The sequence below is a fragment of the Acomys minous genome (genome assembly GCF_964271855.1).
Source record: "Acomys minous genome assembly, chromosome: 15".
Taxonomy (NCBI): Eukaryota; Metazoa; Chordata; class Mammalia; order Rodentia; family Muridae; genus Acomys; species Acomys minous.
The window spans coordinates 97,489,896-97,508,450 of NC_140497.1; the positions used below are offsets into that span (position 1 = coordinate 97,489,896).

General features: G+C 53.8%; 2 protein-coding genes across 5 annotated transcripts; one reads left to right on the forward strand and one right to left on the reverse strand.

The window, feature by feature from the left end:
• Positions 1-312: 312 nt before the first annotated feature.
• Positions 313-18,007, forward strand: IDUA (alpha-L-iduronidase; the record flags this gene model as incomplete). 2 transcript variants are annotated; one of them, XM_084759026.1, is made up of 14 exons in its annotated part: positions 313-467; positions 1,045-1,185; positions 10,136-10,224; positions 10,519-10,626; positions 10,932-11,027; positions 11,118-11,320; positions 11,401-11,580; positions 11,676-11,892; positions 12,216-12,428; positions 12,509-12,630; positions 12,725-12,850; positions 12,924-13,000; positions 13,494-13,594; positions 13,710-18,007. In XM_084759026.1, the coding sequence occupies 14 exons, from the start codon at positions 313-315 to the stop codon at positions 13,814-13,816; spliced, it is 1,935 nt and encodes a 644-aa protein (XP_084615152.1). In that variant the 3' UTR covers positions 13,817-18,007. The 2 variants fall into 2 exon arrangements, with proteins under 2 accessions (XP_084615152.1, XP_084615153.1); XM_084759027.1 differs by having other exon boundaries at positions 10,139-10,224.
• Positions 1,991-9,102, reverse strand: SLC26A1 (solute carrier family 26 member 1). 3 transcript variants are annotated; one of them, XM_084759025.1, is made up of 4 exons: positions 8,616-9,102; positions 6,060-6,139; positions 4,317-4,933; positions 1,991-3,612 (listed from the first exon to the last, which is right to left on the reverse strand). In XM_084759025.1, the coding sequence occupies exons 3-4, from the start codon at positions 4,905-4,907 to the stop codon at positions 2,089-2,091; spliced, it is 2,115 nt and encodes a 704-aa protein (XP_084615151.1). In that variant the 5' UTR covers positions 4,908-4,933; positions 6,060-6,139; positions 8,616-9,102; the 3' UTR covers positions 1,991-2,088. The 3 variants fall into 3 exon arrangements, with proteins under 3 accessions (XP_084615151.1, XP_084615149.1, XP_084615150.1); XM_084759023.1 differs by lacking the exon at positions 8,616-9,102 and adding an exon at positions 8,309-8,437; XM_084759024.1 differs by lacking the exon at positions 8,616-9,102 and adding an exon at positions 7,852-8,260.
• Positions 18,008-18,555: the final 548 nt, after the last annotated feature.

Here is an 18,555-nt window from a genome sequence, read left to right on the forward strand (position 1 = left end):
GTACAGCCCTCCACCTGCAGCCTTCACGACCCTCAGTAGTGCTTGATTTGCTTTTCAGACCAATTGCAGGCCTCCAGAGAGACCTTTCCGACCCCGCCGAGAATAACTAACTGAGACACCCAAGGCCAGTGTTCTCCCGAGCACTGCAGCGCCAGCAGCCAGGGCGGAACACGCCAGGAAGAGGCGGCGCGTACTGGGGTTCCGTCCTGCCCGGGCCTAGCGAGCAGTCACGTGGGGCGCTATCCGGAGACCGGAACCATTGCGACAGCCTCCTACAGGCTTGCTGACCGGGAGCGCCGGGATACCCGAGCCATGCACCCACCGTGTCCCTCCTCCGCTCTGCTGACGCTTCTTGCTGCGTTCCTGGCCGCGCCAGTGGTGCAGGCTGAGACCCTGTACCTGGTGCGTGTGGACGCAGCCCGCCCTCTGAGGCCTCTGCTGCCCTTCTGGAGGAGCACGGGATTCTGGTGAGGCTCACCGCATGCAGGAGCGCCCCTTGCTCTCTCCTCTGAGTTCCCCTCAACACACTTTTAGGTTCTCTGCCCATTATTCCTGGACACTCAGAAGTGAAGACCAAATCCCTTCAGGGCCCACCCTTTTCTCAGGCTACTTCCTTTCTAGAAAACCCTGTGGCGTGGGTCCCTGGAGTGCCAGGGCGCCTTCCTAAGTGGCCCCTAGCAACCAAAAGCGTAGTCCTCAGGCTAGATAGGTCATGATTGATACTTCGGAGGAGTCTAGGAGTCTTCCAAAGTACCAAGACTTGTCCCAGTTCCGAGTGCCTCCAAGTCTCCCTAGGAATGCTCAGATCCCTTCTAAGGCAGGAAGATGTTCCGTTAGAATATGGTTGGTACTCCTGTGGGAGCCCTGTATCCCCCAGAGACAAGACTGTAGAACATTCTGGTGAAAGGGTTACTTTATCATACACCGTGGAGACACAGAGTTCATGTGCAAGGATCTGGGCAGTCAAGTGCTAAGTGTGTTGAATCTGGTCTGCTGCAGGCCCTTGCTTAGGACAAACACTTTACTTCTTTGTCCTGTCCCTAGCCCCCCACTGCCTCATGACCAGGCTGACCAATATGACCTTAGCTGGGACCAGCAACTGAACCTTGCCTACATAGGTGCCGTACCTCACAATGGCATCGAGCAGGTCCGGATACACTGGCTGCTGGACCTCATCACAGCCAGGTGGGTGATGCCAAGGTGGGTGCCCTGGGGAGCTGCTGGTCAGAGCTTGTCCTACAAAGACAATGAGGTGGTGGATCTGACCTTTGTTGGGGTCAGCTGTGGAGCACAGTGCTGGCTGTGGGTGTGGGAGCACCATGGTAGGGCACAGGGCTGAGGCTATGCTTCCTGTTCAGAAGAGGGGAATGTCAGCTTGGCTATACCAAGGGCAGCCTCTGCATGAAGCACAGATGGCTTCCTCCCGAGGGTTTCTTAGAAGTACAGAATGGTGTTGGTGTCTGCTGTGCCTGGCTTTGTACCATGCATGCGCCATATTGTGGTCACTAGTATAAGCTGTACAGAGACATTGTGCCTGAAGGCCAGGTCAGGGTTATACATTGCACCATCTGCTCTGGGACAGGTGGCCGCCTTTATAAGGACCCAACCAAGATGAGCACCAGGCATGAGGAAGCCTTTCAGACGTTCAGACCCTTGCCCCTTGGCCATACGTTCAGCGCATGCCTGGTACCTGGTAGGGTAGGGGATGGGAAAGTGTCCTTTTGGCATCTTGGAGGCCACATAATTTGCAGGGGGACCATTATTTGTTTCAGGGTAGATGGCACATATCAAACTGGGCACTGTGTCACCTGAGAGATCACGTGTGTGGGTGCAGCTACCAGGGTTGAAGAGGCACCAGGGGCAGCAGTGGTCTCAGAGGTAGAAGGTCTAATTGCTGAGAGTTTGGAATCCTTGAATGTGTTAAGGGTGCAGCATTTTCCTTTCCTAGTCAGAGTTCTCTGGCTTCTCCAGGACAGAGGTGGCCCAAGGGTACATCTCTAATGACTGGCTTTACTTCATATTACTCCTACAAAGGAGCTCAGTACTGGCTTGTGGACATGGGTCTTGGCTCTGAGGAAGTTGGGCCCACTAGAAGGCAGAGTCAGCCCCCAGCAGCTCCTCACGGCGGGCATGCGCGGCTTCTACAGCACTGTGTACACTGGGGAACAGCAGCTCATCTTCCGCTCCCTGGTCTTCCCCAAGGAAGCCCCCTTTCCTCAGTGTGTCCCTTACTGAGGGACTGCAGCAAGCCAGAAGCAGGGTGATGTCCAGGGCCCTGTAGTCTCTGCGTAGGTCCTTCAGTGTGGCCATGCCAGCCACATCCAGGAACAGGAGCGGTGCACAGTCAATGACCACTGTGTGGAAACCGAATGCCAAGGGTACCACCAGCCCGGCCCCACTGCTCACTGAACCCAGATCCTTGCCATCGGCAAGATTTCTGTTGCTGACACCCATCTCTGGGCCCTGATCCTTCCTGGTGGCCGAGTGCCCTGCATCCAGCCCTGTGAGGCTGTAGAGCGACCGCAGGAAGAAGTCCTTGTTGGCGTAGTAGAGTGGTCCCGTGAAACGGAACACCCGCACCTCAGGTGGGGGCAGGAGGCCCTCGAACTCTGCAGCATCCTCATAGAAGGTTGAGTCTCCAATGCGAGCAAGAAGGGCAGCCCGCGGACGCTGCGTGCGGACCGCCAGGCTGAGGAGTGAGAAGAACACTCCAGCTAACAGTCCAGCCCCAATGCTGACCAGCACGCAGGTGGCTGCAGTGGCCACCCAGACCAGCGCATCTGCAGGGCTTAGCTGCCAAAGCTGTGGGAGGTCCTTCACCTTGCGCAGCGCCCCCCGCAGGCTGACAACAATGATACAAGCTAGCACACAGCGCTGCAGATCGTGAAACAGCGGAGCCAACACTAGCAGCACTAGCAACACCACAGCGGCACTGACCACACTGGACAGCTGGGTCTGGCAGCCAGTGGCTATCTTCACCAGGGTTTTAGACAAAGCAGCGCTAGTTGCAAAACAGTGGAAGAAGGCAGGCAGCACATTGCAGCAGCCCACGGCTAGCAGCTCTTGGTTGGCACGGACAGAGTAGCCATGACTGCGGGCAAACATTTCTGCCAAGGAGATGGAGAAGGCTGAGCCCACGAGGGCCAGGGGCATGGCATCCAGGGCCACGTGCCACATTATCTTAGGGTCTGGTACCCGTGGGGCCACAAAACCTGTGGGGATGTTGCCAGCCACACTCGAGCCAAACCGTGCATGGAGCTGTCCAAAGTGGGACACAGTTGTGGCCACCACAATGACTAACAGCTCTGTGGGCACTGGCACCTTTAGATAGTGTCGGTAACGCTCTGAGAGCTCCTTAGCTGCAAGCAGCACTCCTAGGCACACGGTGCTGGTGACCACGTCACACATATTGGCCTGCCCCACACTCTGCAGCAGGCTCAGCCATGTGTGGATCACCATGCCTGGACCCTGGTACCGAGGGATCCGCACACCCAGCAGGTGTTTAGCCTGAGAAGTCAAGATGGTCACGGAGGCTCCCATAGCAAAGCCGTCGAGCAGAGGTTGTGAGAGGTAGGTAGACACGAAGCCCAGCCGGAGGACACCCATGAGAACCTGCAGATGGAGTACAGGAGGCACCGTCAATATAAACAAAGGATGTGTGTGTGTGTGAGTCACAGCACAGAGCCTGGTGTCCACACTCTTGTGTTCTCCTGCTGCTTTCTACATGCACAATGTGCCAGAAGACACAGGGACATAACACATGGATGTTGTGGTTGTCTACGGATGTGCGCTTCTCTTACTCTCACACGTGCAGAAACGGGTTTTGTTTCAGAGTAAGGGCGGTAGGCCTCAGGAGGCAGCCCCCTTCCCCGTGTCTTGTATGCAGCACACAGCTCCTTCCACCCAGATCCCTCCCAGACGGCCATGGAACTGACAGGAGGAACAGAGAAGACAGGGTCAGCAGAAGACAGCACGGCACGGGGAGACCAGGGGAATTCATCTTACTCCCAGGTCCTGCTTGGGTCAGGAAGCCAAAGTGGACGTTGGGATAGCAGTTCACCTCATCTGAGCCATGGCCACACTTGGTCCAGTGGCCCTACTCAGACCACTGCTGGCCAGGCCAGGCCTCACGTGTCCCTCCACTCTGGGCGTTCAGCCCCTCTGCTACCTAGGTCTGGGCTCCACCTCTGTCCTTGCTGTGCTGTTTTCTCTCTGAGTCTGAAGGATACTTCCTCCACGTGCTTCCAGGCTTTCCCTTCAGGTGCTCTGAGAAACTGAGCCAGCCAGGCGGCCTGCTGTGCACCTTAACTCCTTACCTGGTAAAGTCCGGCCATCAGGGTGAGGGCAGTAGCAATACGAATGGCATGGCAGTCCCGTCCGCAATCCTGTAGCCCAGGCATCGGCGTTGTAGCTGAGTTGTTGAGGGTGCTGCCATTGTCCCTGGACCCCTGAGAATCCTGGGAGGAGTCAAAGCCAGCTAACTGGAGTTCTCGGTCCACCACCTGACCCACCATGAGACACAGCAAGCTGAAGATGCCCACGTTAACGTGGCGCGAGGTGCCCATGAGGAAGTAGATAATGTTGGCAAAGAAAGAAGTGTAGAGGCTATAGATGGGCTGCAACCCAGCCAGCAGTGAGTAAGCTATGGCCTGTGGCACCAGGATAATGCCAATGACTAATCCAGACATAACATCACCTGCCAGGTACTCCTTAGGGCGGTACTGGCGCAGCCATTGTACGGCAGGAAACAGACCCTGCAACAGAGCCTGAACACACGGCCAACTGCAGGTGCAGCTCTGCTGCAGCCTGGCCTTCAGTGTCTCCAGCAAGCCCTGGGACACAGGGGGCTGCCGTCGGACCAGCACCAGTGCCCCACTCTTCTGTTGGGGCTCGGGAGAAGCATCCATCCTTCACAGCAGGCTCTTTGTCCAACCTACAAGGGGGAATGGGCAAAGTTATGGGGTCTAGGCTCTCAGAGCCCAGGAGCCAGCTTCACAGCAAGTGTCTGTCCACCGAAACACTCAGACATCACAGGTTGTCTTTCCATCAAGAGGTTGTTTTCCAGTGTGGATTAATATAAGCTCTTGAGCTCCAGAATGCTAATTTTATGGTGAGAGGTGCTTATGACAGCAACATGCTTCAGGGAGCCATTCTACACACCCTCAGCCCCAGCTGTGGGCTACCCAATTCAGCCCCTATGTGACATCCACTTAAAGCATTCTGAAGGCCACCCACCCAATACAGGGGCTGGAGTAGGCCTCCGCCAGCCCACATATGCCCAAGCCACAGTGACAACAGAGGTAGGTGCATGTTTAACTGAGCTTGAGCTCCGGCGACTTCCCATCCACCTGGTCTGGCAAGGGGCTCTACCAATCACCTTGCTTCCTCACGAGTTCTGCCAGCCATCACCTGTTGTCCTGTGAACACCATGGGCCTGGGAGTTAGTATAAGGCCTCTTATATTGTGTACATCAGGGCCCCTGGTCTGTGACAGCCTTCCCCATGAGTTTAGAGGGTGCCTCAACAGGCACCAGTGTGCCCCTTACTCCCAGTGCTGAGCCTCTTACTAGAGGCTCAAGAACCCTGAACAAGCACACTGCTCCACAGATGTCCACCTTTGGCCTGGCTCTCCTAGCCCCTTCTGACCTTGCCTTGGCACTGAAGAGTTCTCAGGTTATGCTGACCACGTGGTGGCCTTGGTCCTGTTTACAGGTTCCAAAGTACTTGTTTGTAATATTAATCAAACACTCTCTGTTCTCTTGGAATCCAGGACATGGTGGTAACTGTTAGAGCCCACTGTGTCTGGCTTCCTGGTAGGGTCATGAGCTCTTAGGCACCCTGGCTCTTGAGGAACATCATAAGAGCAAAAATACACGAGCGTCACTGAACACTCTGAAGCTCACCCCCAAGTCTAGGGGCTCAGATGTGTGGAGGAAGGACTATAATATCACTTGCCTTGTATCTGAGCAATCCCCAGAGAAACGGCAGACTAGGTTCCTATCTCTGTCCACTAAGCACAGCTTCTGGGGCCTGTTGTATGAGGACGGGAGCAGTTCTTACCTGGCTGGATCTGTAGGCTTTGCGGTATCCAGGGCCTGCAGCTTGCTGGTGGGCTGAGCCTCCTCCAGTCGCTCTGGCTTCTGTTAACAGGCAGAGAGCAGGTTGGCAGGCGCCTCTGAGGCTGACCTGTGGGGTATACTCTGCTGGGATCACTGTTAAATTATTTACCCCAAAGATAGCTGAGTCATGGGTGTCCCCCGTCAAATGAGTGTTACCTGAGCGGCTAATCCGGTGAGCTAATCCAGCGAGCTGTACTATAATCAGAGGCTCACAAGTAATTATGGTTATGTGGGCCTCTTATGTGGGCCTCTGATAAACTCCCTCTGCAGAGGGGTGGCTGCTCCAGGTGCAACAGCCTCTGTCTGGTTAGGAGGAAGAAAGGGTGGGGGGCAGGAGTGGCTGAGGCCGGGTGCTTGAGTGTGAGGCCCTAGAGGAGCTGAGTGAAAAACAAAACACTTTAGCTGTGAGATCCTGGGGGGTCAAGGACAGCTGACTGTGCCTACCCAGATGCCGGTTAACTTTTTCTTACATTCGTGGAGCTTGCTCTGGCTGGAGCGAGCTGAAGCCCAGTCTCTGTTCCATGTTCCTGTGTGCAGTGCACACACAAGGCTGCTGTTGTGTATGTACATACTTGTGCGAGTGAACCCAAGCCTGTGTTGTGCACAGCCCAAGGACTGTCAGCATAGGTGTGTTCTTCCCTTGGAGGCAGGGATCCTGGATTGGCCTTGGTTCCATCCCCTCTCCTTTTCCTCTCCTCCCTGCTCAGGTCCTTGGCCCTCACATACCTCTTCAGGACATGGGGCTTGCCTTGTAGTGACAGTCTAGAGATAAGTGGCCCTTTAACACCATCATAAGTAATCAGTGTCCTCAGACTTGAGGTATGCCCCCAAGTTCTGTGAGGCTGGTCAGAACCTCAGACCCACATCTTCTTTCTCACATTGTGCCTAAAGAGTAAGCAGTGGTCTTGTGTAACAGGCCTTGCTGTATCCTGTGGGGCTCCTGTGTTCTAGGTGCCCTACCATCCTGGAGGTAGTTCCGTCCGGTCATGGCTGGAAGGCCCAGCTTGTCTGGTCTGCTGTCTCCACAGGCCCCAGCACAGTGTGTCCTGTGCCTTGGGACTGGGCAAAGTGAAACTGTTTTGCTCCTCCTGTCCCCAAGGGTCTTGAGAAGGCTTAGGATCGACAGTTGTCTTACAGAACCAGCAGGGATTGTGAGACACCCCCCCCCCCATTCCTCCAGGCCAGGGGGATGATAGGAATTCAGAAGCCCTTCCAGTTCACCAGTTGGACACGTCCCTAGGACATCTACAAATCTTGCCCAGTTCCTGGGAGTCATGGGCCTGGCCAGAGTGGAAAGCCTGACCGTGAGACTAGGCAGGGCTGGACCCTCTGTGGGTTAGGCGGTTCCTCAATCTTTGCTCTTAGACTCCCCACCTGGATGCTGTGCTGTTTCTTCAAATAGGTCTGCTGTTCTTGGAGGAACCTATTTAGGGCCCCAGGGTTTTAGCTTGTTTGTAGGGCTGGACCCCCTCTTTCCCTTATAAGAAGCCCTGAGCCACTGTTTGCACAGCAGTTGGAAATGGTGGCTTTCCAGGGCAGTTACCCAGTGGGGTGTGGTGGGGCTGCTCAGAGTAGCTCCTCAGATAAAAAGCTCTCTTCTAGCGTGGCGGGGGAGCTACTGAGAGTGTCATAAAATGATAGCCTACCCAGTTACCCACAGAGGGGCCTCCGGGGGAATTGTACCATTGCTACATCCTTGAGAAAGGCAGAGCTGAAGTTGGGGAACTAATCACCTGTAAACACAGAGGCGCTGGGCTGTAGGAGAGGGGGTGGCAGTGTCTATCTTCCCTTCAAAGCAGAGAAAACAGTTGGAATAACCCCTCCCGTCTCCACCGTCCTGGGTGGGAGGAATTGAGTCTTACGTCAGACCCTCTTCCTGGTTAGTGTCCACAGCAAACTGAAATGCAGCAGTCATGTCTTCCGTAATTTGCCCTAAGTCCCCTGCTCCACTCACTGCTCTGCGTCTGCAGCTCTGTGCTCTCAGAGTGGTGCTGCAGTGGGTTTGACCAGGCCCACTGCCCCCACCCCAGTGTGCCCACTGAGCTGCAGGCTCCTTGGCTTGCTGCTGGGCACACCTAGGGCAGGGGTGTGAGGCCCATAGATCCTTTGCGGCTCAGTGATTTCCTTCTTTTTATCTCTCAAGTCCACCATTTAAATCTTGAATATTTATTTGGGAAGAAAACATCATACCCTGTCCAACAGTGGAAAATGGTGGGCCGGTCGGGCTCCAGGACCAGATCAGCATTTCTGCACCTTCCCTGGGCTTCAGCTGCTTCCCCAGAGAGATACCGAGTGTTTCCGCGCTGCAGGCACCACCCCCATCCCGCTTGGCATGGTTGGCAGCCACAGTCGCGTTCTCTTCGCCGCCCTGGTCCTCCCAAGCGTGCGGAGCGCACCGGTCCTGGTGCTGCCGGGTACTGCAGTTTTTCTCTCTACCTCTCCTCCAGCTCGCCACCCCACCCCCACCCCGCGCGTGGATGCTCACCCAGGCACTCACCAGCCGCTGCTGCCTCACCCTCCAAGCACACGCACGCGCTCCTCCGCCTCCTCTAGCAGGAGGCTGGAGCGGTGGAGTTGCTGCGGGCTGCCGTGAAAGGGCCCTTGTGCGGCCCTGAGGGGGCTGCGCCTAGTCTGGCTGCAGCCGGCCCCAGCTGGAAGGCTCAGGCCGGTCTGCAGGGGATGGCCGACTTTCCTATGCTTCGTCTCAGTGACTCGCCCCTTCCCCGGATTAGGATCCTTTAACACTACTACCCCCAAGGCAGCAGAGAAGGACTGAGGGCAAAGGACTTCTGCCTAGGTTTCCTGGGCCTGGGAGGCCCCTGGAGGCAAATCGATGGCCTGGCATCAGGAATCTGACAGGATCAAAAGATACTCAAGGCCATGCAGGGTCAGTTTGGGGACATTTCTAATGTGAAAGACTGGCCCAGAGCATTGATGACCTGTTGCGGAGGAGGCTTGCTCCCATGAAGTGTGCAGACAGGGAGCTGCTGACAGCTTCTGCCCCCAACTTGGGACTTTGGAACATGCATTTAATCTTTATCCAAATGCTTGTTAGGTTTTATTTATTTGCGGCCGTTCTTGACTGTTAGATGGGAAGGTCTGTTTTGTAGCTCTGGGCAGAAGTTCCAGTCCAAAAGCACGGAGAGTGGGCTGGGAGAAGCAGGACCTGGATCGGGGGCAGTAGCCGATGCGGGCCGTGTTCAGTGAGGGCTGATGCACCTAGAGGTCCTCCTTCTTACAGAGGTGGATCTACCCACCACAGCGGAGCCTGGCTGCGACCCACTCCAGACAAACCCGCTGTCTTACATGTCTTCTGGGGCAACTTGTCTTTGTTTTTGGGGTTTTTGTTGTTGTTGGTTTTTTTTTTTTCAAGACACTCTGGAGGCAGAGGCAGTCGGATTGCTGTGAGTTGGAGGCCAGCCTGGTCTTCAAAGCAAGTCCAGGACAGCCAAGGCTACACAGAGAAACCTTGTCTCAAAAAAAAAAAAAAAAAAAGTGTAGAGGATGAGGGTAGTGCCTATCAAGTTCTGCCTGGCTTCTGTCCCCATAGCTCTGTTCCCATGACGACGCCTTATCACCCATCTTGTATCTTTCCTAAAAGACTTGCCTGCCCCTCCCACCCCAGTGTGATGACTGACCTGAGCCTTTGAATTTCTTGAAGGTTTCTCTCTCTCTCTCTCTCTCTCTCTCTCTCTCTCTCTCTCTCTCTCTCTCTCTCTCTCACATACACACACACACACACGTACTTACAGTCCACTTTGAGTGACAGAAGCTTTCATTTTCCCATGTTTCCAGGCTCTCTGAGGCTTACTGTAGGGCTCTCTGTTGCACACATATTTGTACATACTCAACTGTGGCAGACTTTCACAGTACCAGTCTTTCCCAAAGGGCAAGGCCATCTGGAAGCGTGGGTCTCCCTGGGAACTTGGGGCCCCCACATGTTTGAATGTGGGGCCCTAGTTGCAATCCAGAGTGTGGAGAAATACTGCTGCTCCTCAGTACTGACCTTCCCTGCAGCAGGAAGTCATCTGGGCAGGGACTGATGTACAACTTCACCCACTTGGATGCATTCCTGGACCTCCTCACGGCGAACCAACTCCTCCCTGGTAAGCAGTGGCCCTGCTTTCTCCCACCACCTGCCCTTCTGTGTCCTGGTGGGTGGTGGCTTCTCAGCACTTACAGAGGTACAGGGGAGGTGCAACCCACTTGGGAGGCAGAGGCAGGCAGATTGCTGAGAGTTCAAGGCCAACCTGGTCTACAAAGCAACTCCAGGTTAGTCAAGGCTACACAGAGAAACCCTGTCTGAAAAAAACCAAAACCAGCCAACAAACCAAACAAAACAGAAACCCAGCTGGGCTGGGCCTGATGGGCAATGGAGCAACTACCCTTTTGTGTTTCAGGATTTGAGCTGATGGGCAGTCCTTCTGGGCACTTCACGGACTTTGAAGACAAGCAGCAGGTGTTTGAATGGAAGGACCTGGTTTCTGTCTTGGCCAGGAGATACATCGGTACGGGGTCTGGGAGGGGGTATCCTGGGGCCTGAAGTGGGGCTCTCTTGGGGAGCTTCTCCTCCCTGATCACCCAGGACACCTCATGGTCTTCTCTGCCACAGACATCCCTGTACCCTAGCCAGAGATGCCTGATGGGTGATGGGTTCACCCGATGTTGGTGGGGTACCTGCCTGGAGCCAGATATTCCCTGTCAAATGGAACCCCACTCATGGGTGGGTCCCCATCCCTAGGAGACACCAGGTAGGCTCCATCCCCAAACCCGAGGGTCGACCTCCCAGTGTGTAACAGCAGACACTCCACAGACAGGTATGGACTGACACATGTTTCCAAGTGGAACTTTGAGACTTGGAACGAACCGGACCACCACGACTTTGACAACGTGTCCATGACCACACAAGGTTGGCACCATTTTTTTCAGGCCCTGTTGGGTGGGCTATATTGAGAGGGAAACCCAAAAACCTCAGGCCCTTAGGACGGTCCTGTTCTAGGCTTCCTGAATTACTACGATGCCTGCTCTGAGGGGCTGCGCACTGCCAGCCCCACTCTGCGGTTGGGTGGCCCCGGGGATTCCTTCCACCCCCTGCCGAGGTCACCACTGTGCTGGAGCCTCCTGGGTCACTGTGCCAATGGGACCAACTTCTTCACTGGTGAGGTGGGCGTGCGCCTGGATTACATCTCCCTGCACAGGAAGGTGCGTGGCGCCCCCCCACCCCTCCCTGCCCCCTTTGTGCTGAGCCAGCTTGCACTGAGGTTTGTGTCTCCGGGCTGTAGGGCGCAGGCCACTCCATCTCCATCCTGGAGCAGGAGGTGGCAGTTGTGGAGCAGATCCAGCGGCTCTTCCCTGAGTTCAAGGACACCCCTATTTACAACGATGAGGCCGACCCTCTGGTGGGATGGTCACTGCCGCAACCCTGGAGAGCGGATGTGACTTATGCGGCTCTGGTGGTGAAGGTGAGCCCTTGCCATCAAGCCTCCGCCGCCCTCGGGAAGCCTTCCTCTGGTGGTGGTGGGGACGATGCAGGTCTCAACTGCCCTGTTGTCCACAGGTCATTGCACAGCACCAGAACCTGCTGTTCGCCAATAGCAGTTCCTCTATGCGCTATGTGCTCCTAAGCAACGACAATGCCTTCCTGAGCTATCACCCACACCCCTTCTCCCAGCGTACGCTGACTGCCCGCTTCCAGATCAACAATACTTGCCCACCCCATGTGCAGATGCTGCGAAAGCCAGTCCTCACAGCCATGGGGTTGATGGCCCTGCTGGGTGAGTAATGACCCAGCGTCTGCGTGTGCTGGGTCAGAGTAAGAAAATACCATGTTATCCTGGCATGTCCTGAGCTGGGTGAGGGTCAGCACAGAAGGACCCGGGTCAAGGGAACAGGGGCAAGCAAACTGCCTCCAGCTGCCGGGTGGGTTCCTTAGGCTTATTTCCCCCCCCCAATTTCCACATCATCCCCCCTCCCATTCTATGGGCTAAACAGTATGACAGGACCTCCCAGTATACATACGGTGGGAGCCAGGCACTGAGGGTAGGAAGCCAGGTGCTGGCTATGAGGCCAACAGCCCCTGTCCTCTGCCTGCCTGCAGATGGAGAACAACTCTGGGCAGAGGTGTCCCAGGCGGGGGCTGTGTTGGACAGCAATCACACAGTGGGTGTCCTGGCCAGCACCCATCACCCTGAAGGCTCCTCAGAGGCCTGGCGTGCCACAGTCCTGATCTACACTAGTGACGACACCCAAACACACCCCAACCACAGTATCCCTGTGACTCTTCACCTGCGTGGGGTACCCCCTGGCTTGGGTAAGTGGGGTTCTGAAGGAAGGTGGGAGCCCAGCAGCGGTGGGCCCAGGGAAGGCAAACCATGGTGTCTGGCTCCACAGGGCCTGTCTATGTAGTACTGTACCTAGACAATCAACTCTGCAGCCCCTACAGTGAGTGGCAGCACATGGGCCAGCCAGTCTTCCCCTCTGCAGAGCAATTCAGACATATGCGCACGGTGGAGGTTTGTGGGCAAGTAGGGAGGGAGGAAGAAGGGGTTCGGGGTTCCTTCGGTGCTGGGGAGGTTTGCCAACCACATGCCCCTCCCCTGTCCCCAGGACCCAGTGGCTGAGGCACCACGTCCCTTCCCTGCAGGGGGCCGCCTGACCCTACACCGGAAGCTTCCCTTGCCGGCACTCCTGCTGGTGCATGTGTGCACACGCCCTCTGAAGCCACCAGGGCAGGCAAGTGGCAGCCTCCTTCCCCTACCTTTGAGGCTGCCAAGCTTGCCCCTTCACAACTACTTCCTCCTCACAGGTCAGCCGGCTCCGTGCGCTGCCCCTGACGCGTGGGCAGCTGGTTCTGGTCTGGTCGGATGAGCAAGTAGGCTCCAAGTGCGTGAGTGGCGTGGCTGTCCTTCCCTGTGCCATTACCCTTGTAATCATTCCTCGCCTCCTCCACAGACACATACTTCTGTGCTCTGTACTCACTGCACACAAGACTAATTTGTGTGCCAGGCGTGGTGGCGCACGCCTTTAATCCCAGCACTCGGGAGCCCGAAGCAGGCGGATCGCTGTGAGTTCAAGGCCAGCCTGGTCTACAAAGGGAGTCCAGGACAGACAAGGCTATCACAGAGAGACCCTGTCTCGAAAAACAAACAAACAAACAAAAGACTAACTTGTGTCTGAGTTGGAGATCACCTACAGTGACAGTCTCCGGTGCTCTCCCCTCTCTGTGGCTGTCACAATGTTGAGAGTACCCAGGGACCTTATAGGGTGCCAGGAAGGGACCTGAAGAGTATAGGGTTGTGGATCCACCCTACCCCACGCATCCAGGCCTTCAGAGTTTACCTGCCCACAGCCTCAGCACTGACCCGTTCTTTCCCAGGTGCCTGTGGACATACGAGATCCAGTTCTCTCAGAAGGGTGAAGTATATGCCCCAATCAGCAGAAGGCCTTCTACTTTTAATCTCTTTGTGTTCAGCCCAGGTATGCCTAAAACCCTGGGCTTGGCAGTTGTACTGCTGGACCTCAGCACGGTTTGGCGTAGGGTGGGTCTGCGGTTTTAAAACACTTCAGAAAACATGTGCTTTTGTGTCCGTAGACACAGGTGTGGTCTCTGGCTCCTACCGAGTAAGAGCAGTGGACTACTGGGCCCGGCCAGGCCCCTTCTCAGACCCTGTGACTTACCTGGATGTCTCTGCCTCGTGAGAGCCACTGGCTCCTAGGTACTGGTGAGCCCGTGCTGACTGGTGAATGGAGAAACCAAGATGAGCTGGGCTGCCATTCGCCAGTTGACTACCGGCTTCTTTTGTTGTTCCCCTATTTCCTTTTAAAGTATCTTTCTCTACCTCAGGCTTGGGGTCAGCCTCCTTCCCAGCTGTTCAGAAGCTTAAAGACGGGGCTGGAGTGATGGCTCAATGTGTAAAAGTTCTTACTGTACAAGCGTGAAGACGTGGGATTGCATATCTAGCACTCTTGTAAAGGCTGGACATAGCAATATATGCCTATAACCCTAGTGTTGGTGAGAGAGACAGGCGGGCCAGGGCTCACTGGCCTTCCAGTCTACCTAAAACTGCAAGTCCCACACTCAATAAGAAACCCTGTTTTAGGGTAGAGAGTTATAGAGAAGACACACAATATTGACCTTTAGTCTACACACACACACACACTCACCCCTCACATATACAAACACACGTACACTCACCTCTCACCTACACAAACACACATACTTTCACACACAGACACACAGTCATCCCTCACATACACAAACACACACTTTTCTCTATCTCACACACACTCACCACACACACACACATACACAAAACACACACACTTTTCTCTATCTCACACAGACACTCACCACATACACACACACACACACACACACCACATCATGCACACATTGTCTAAATTCTGTTTCTTGAGCTTCTGTACCACCTGAAATACAATTGCACAGTGTAAACGTCTTCATTCCAACAGGAAAACAGACGACAAGGAAGGGTTTAACTGAAGCAAGTCCAAAGCATAACAAGACAAACATTGAATCCTGCAGGTCCATTCCCAGCATTGGGGCACATGTTACTGTGATATGAGTTCTCTGTGGCATTGTCATTAACAGCCCCCAAGACCTTTTTCCTAGGCTGGTGTCATAGGATCTCTATTGCTCTGATAAAACACAGTGAGTTTAGCTGGGCAGTGGTGGCGCACGCCTTTAATCACAGCACTTAGGAGACAGAGGCAGGCAGATCTCTATGAGTTCAAGGCCAGCCTGGTCTACAAAGCGAGTCCAGGGCAGCCAGAGCTACACAGAAAACCCTATCTCGAGAAAACAAAACAAAACAAAAACAAAAACAAAAATCACACAGTGAGCTTAAGCAACTAGAGTAGGAAATGATTTATTTCACTTACATTTTCACATTGTAGTTATCACCGAAGGAAGTCAGGCCAGAAACCTGGAGGCAGAAACTGGTGCAGAGGCCATGGAGAAACGCTGCTCACTGGCTTTCTCTCCAAGGCTTGTTCAGACTGCTCTTGTACACCCCAGGATCACCAGTCAAAGGGTAGCACCACCTAGAATGGTCCGGGCCCTCCCACATCAATCACTAATTAATAAAACACAACACAGGCTTGCCCAAAGGTCGATCCTGTTGGAGCATTTTTCTTAATTGAGGTTCCTTCCCAAATGACTCTAGTTTGTGACAAACTGACATAAAACTATTCCAACCTTGCCATATATTACCTGGCCTCCCAAGTCTTCCTTTGAAATTTGGGTGGACGCCTACATAACCCTGTAATTGTAACTGTTGTTACAATTCTACCTTCTAAGTCAGCATCTTGTGGGTCACACAGTCTACTGTCAGTTTGAGTGGTAGCTGAGGGCCCCATCCATGGCTGCAGTGAACATGGAGTGCCTTGTTGCTTAGTCCCATCTGCTTGGACAGAACCTTGTGACGATGATGGCTTATAGAAGGAGATGCTGTTTACCTCATAGGGAACAGGAAGCCAAGCGAGGACAGAATTAAGTGAAACACTTCTTCACTGACCTGGTTTGTCTAACTAAGCCCTACCTCCTAAAGTTTCCAGAATCTCTCAAAACAGAGCCACGACCTGGAAACTAGTTGTTTAACATGCAAGCCTTGGGGTGGGCTATAATTAATATTTAAAATAGGCTGGATATATCACCTTGGTAGAACCCTCTCTCTTTCAGGACAATGCCCCCGGTGTACCTTTCCGGGTGGCCTGCTGGACTCACGTCCTTAATTCATTCTGCATGTTTCTCGCCTCTCCAGCAGTGCACAGAAGCCCAGCATGCAGAAGTTTGTGCTGTAGCCTAGGCCCTACTGCCAAGCTCTTCCAAGTTAGTATTACCTACTGTCTAGGGAATGAGTCGGAGTGGGATGCTCATACGCAGTGCGTGGCACATCCAAATTTAGAGTTCCTCTGGCCTTGCGCCTTTTAGAAGTAGGCAGAGTAAATACCCTTCTGTAGTTTTTTTTTTTTTTATCCCTTTCTGGACCCTAAGCTGGCCTTGAAATTGTGACCCTCCTGTCCCAGCCTCCCTAGTACTAGGATAATAGGTGTGTAACATCATGCCTGCCCATGACTCCCCACTTTAAATAAAAATATGACACTTCCTACTGCCATGAGATCACCCACAACAGGTTTCCCTGGAGGACCCTAAGCTCTTCAGGGCTTGTCTCCTACATCTTGGAAATGTGTTTTACTAAGTCCTCTGGGGCATGTAACTTCTTGCCTACCAAGCCCAGTGAGTATGACCAGCAGGTTGCATTTTGGGAGAGTGATGTCACCAAGGCAAACTTGAGGTGTGCTGACATCCATTATGGGAAAGTAGACTGCTCTTGATGAGACACAGAGCACTTTCCAGTGGAGAAGTTGGTATATCAGGCAGCCAGCTCTCGGGTATCGTGGGTGTTGCAGTGACCCACAGTATGTGCAGGCAGGGTGTAGTCCAGGTCTCTCGCTGTTACTTTTGAATCAGGTAGGTACTTGGTTTCACATCACAGACCTCAGACCCTTGATAGTCTAGACAGTCAAGACAGGAACTGTTGAGGAAAGCAGCTTACCGGTTTGCTCTTCATGGCTTGCTCAGCTTGTTCTCATACTAGACAGGTCCACTTGCCTAGAGCTGGTGCTGTCCACAGGGGGGTAGGTCCTAATATATCAACCATGAATCAAGAAAATTCTCTTCAGAGCTGCCTACAGGCCAGGCTGATGGAGGCAGCTCCTCAGGTGAGGTTTCCTCTTCATAGATGACTCTAGCTTGTGTCAAGTTGGCGAAACCCAACCATGACAGGAAGTCATGTCATAAGGCCAATTCTGGCCCCGATGACTGGGGCCATAGTTGTGGCACTTAGGCCAGAAGGCTACCATATTGGATTTGAGTTCTCAGCATGCAAATCTTGGCTAGCACTGGACTCCCTGTATAGATGGTGACTCACCAGGATTTGGGACTGTGGAGATGTCTGATTGTGGCATGGTAGTCCTTCAGGGGTCTAGGGCATGTCTTCCTCAAAGCTGGTGTCAGTTCATATAAATGAACTAATCGAATGAATTGGTTCATGTGGCACATCCCCTGGAATGTCCCCTCGCCCTCAGCTCTCTGCCTAGGTATTACCATGCTGAGTGATACCTGTCTGCCCTGCCCTTCTGTGATGGCTTCAGCTCCAGGTCAGGATCCTTCCTGTAGCCCCCAGACAGGGAATCTACGTGGTCTCATATAGGAGAGGGACAATGTAGGATCTCAGTGACCAAAGATCCTTCCTCACTTAGGCTAAGGCTGAGTCATGGATTCTGCCCCAGCAACTTTGTGTCACCAGGTCCCATTGGTTAGTCCTTTATGACCCCCCAGAACCCTTGTTGCTGGAGCCTTGGTATGCAGATTGTTGGACAGAAATTGCTCCAGATCAAATGCTATCTGGGGCTGGGCACTGAGGTTGCACACTACTGCTCACGCCCAGACCGCTGCCAGGTGAGCAGAAAAACCACTTTAGGAAGTTCCCCGGCCAGTGGCTCTGGCAGAGCTGGGTCTGGGTAGACCAGACATCTCCAACCGGAAGACCTGAGAAACCCCCCCCCCCCACCTATCAATATACAAACTAGAGTGAGGCGCACTCAGTACCCATGGCTCCTCCCAGCACTTCGCCCACTACCCTAAACCGCTCCATCCCAGAGTCTGAGCTTTGCTTCCCTTCCCCCAGCTTCTCTTTCCTATAAAAAACCTGTCGTGTTGACCATGTGCTCTCCTGGCCTCTTGGTCCTCGGCTCCTCTCTTGGTCCGATGGCCGTATCTCCTCTTACTCTTTCTGTTCGGTTCAGACCCCTCCGGATGCCACTTGTTGAACTCTCTCTCCTATCTACAATAAAACAAACATACCTTGGCATGGTCATGTCCTCATTTTTATTCAGGGTGCTGCACTGGTTCCGTTTCTGCCGCTATGATAATGCACCATGACCCAGGCATCTATGGAAGAGTTTATTGGGATAAGAGTCCGCTGTGGCAGGGCGGTGTAGCAGTAAGAGGCGGGCATAGTCTCAGGAGCAGGAAAAAGCGATTACATCGTCAACCACATCCTCAAAGCAGAGAGAGTGAGCTGGACGTAGAGCGAGGGCAGACACTCTCAGAACCCTGCGTCCAGTGGAGTATTTCCTGGCTGCACATCTTTCTGATCCACCCAGTGGGGACCAAGTGTTCAAACGCCTGCGCTTACGGAGAACTTTCTTACTCACGCCACCACATTCCCCTCCCTGGCCCCCACAGGCCATGGCCATATTATAATGCAAATGCTTTGAACCCAACTTCCCAAAGTCTAGTATTTGTTAACCCAGAGTCTCTTCTCAAGTTCAAGATTATCTCAAAATCAAAGGGTAGTGTTATATTACATATGCATATGTATGTATGTCCCAATGTCCAGGGCATAGAGTATACG

Excerpts from the sequence above, each read along its gene's own strand:
- SLC26A1 (XM_084759025.1), bottom strand. The coding sequence starts at position 4,907 with ATGGATGCTTCTCCCGAGCCCCAACAGAAGAGTGGGGCACTGGTGCTG. Across the intron at positions 3,613-4,316 it reads TGATGGCCGGACTTTACCAG|GTTCTCATGGGTGTCCTCCG; the intron begins GTAAGGAGTTAA and ends CTCCATCTGCAG.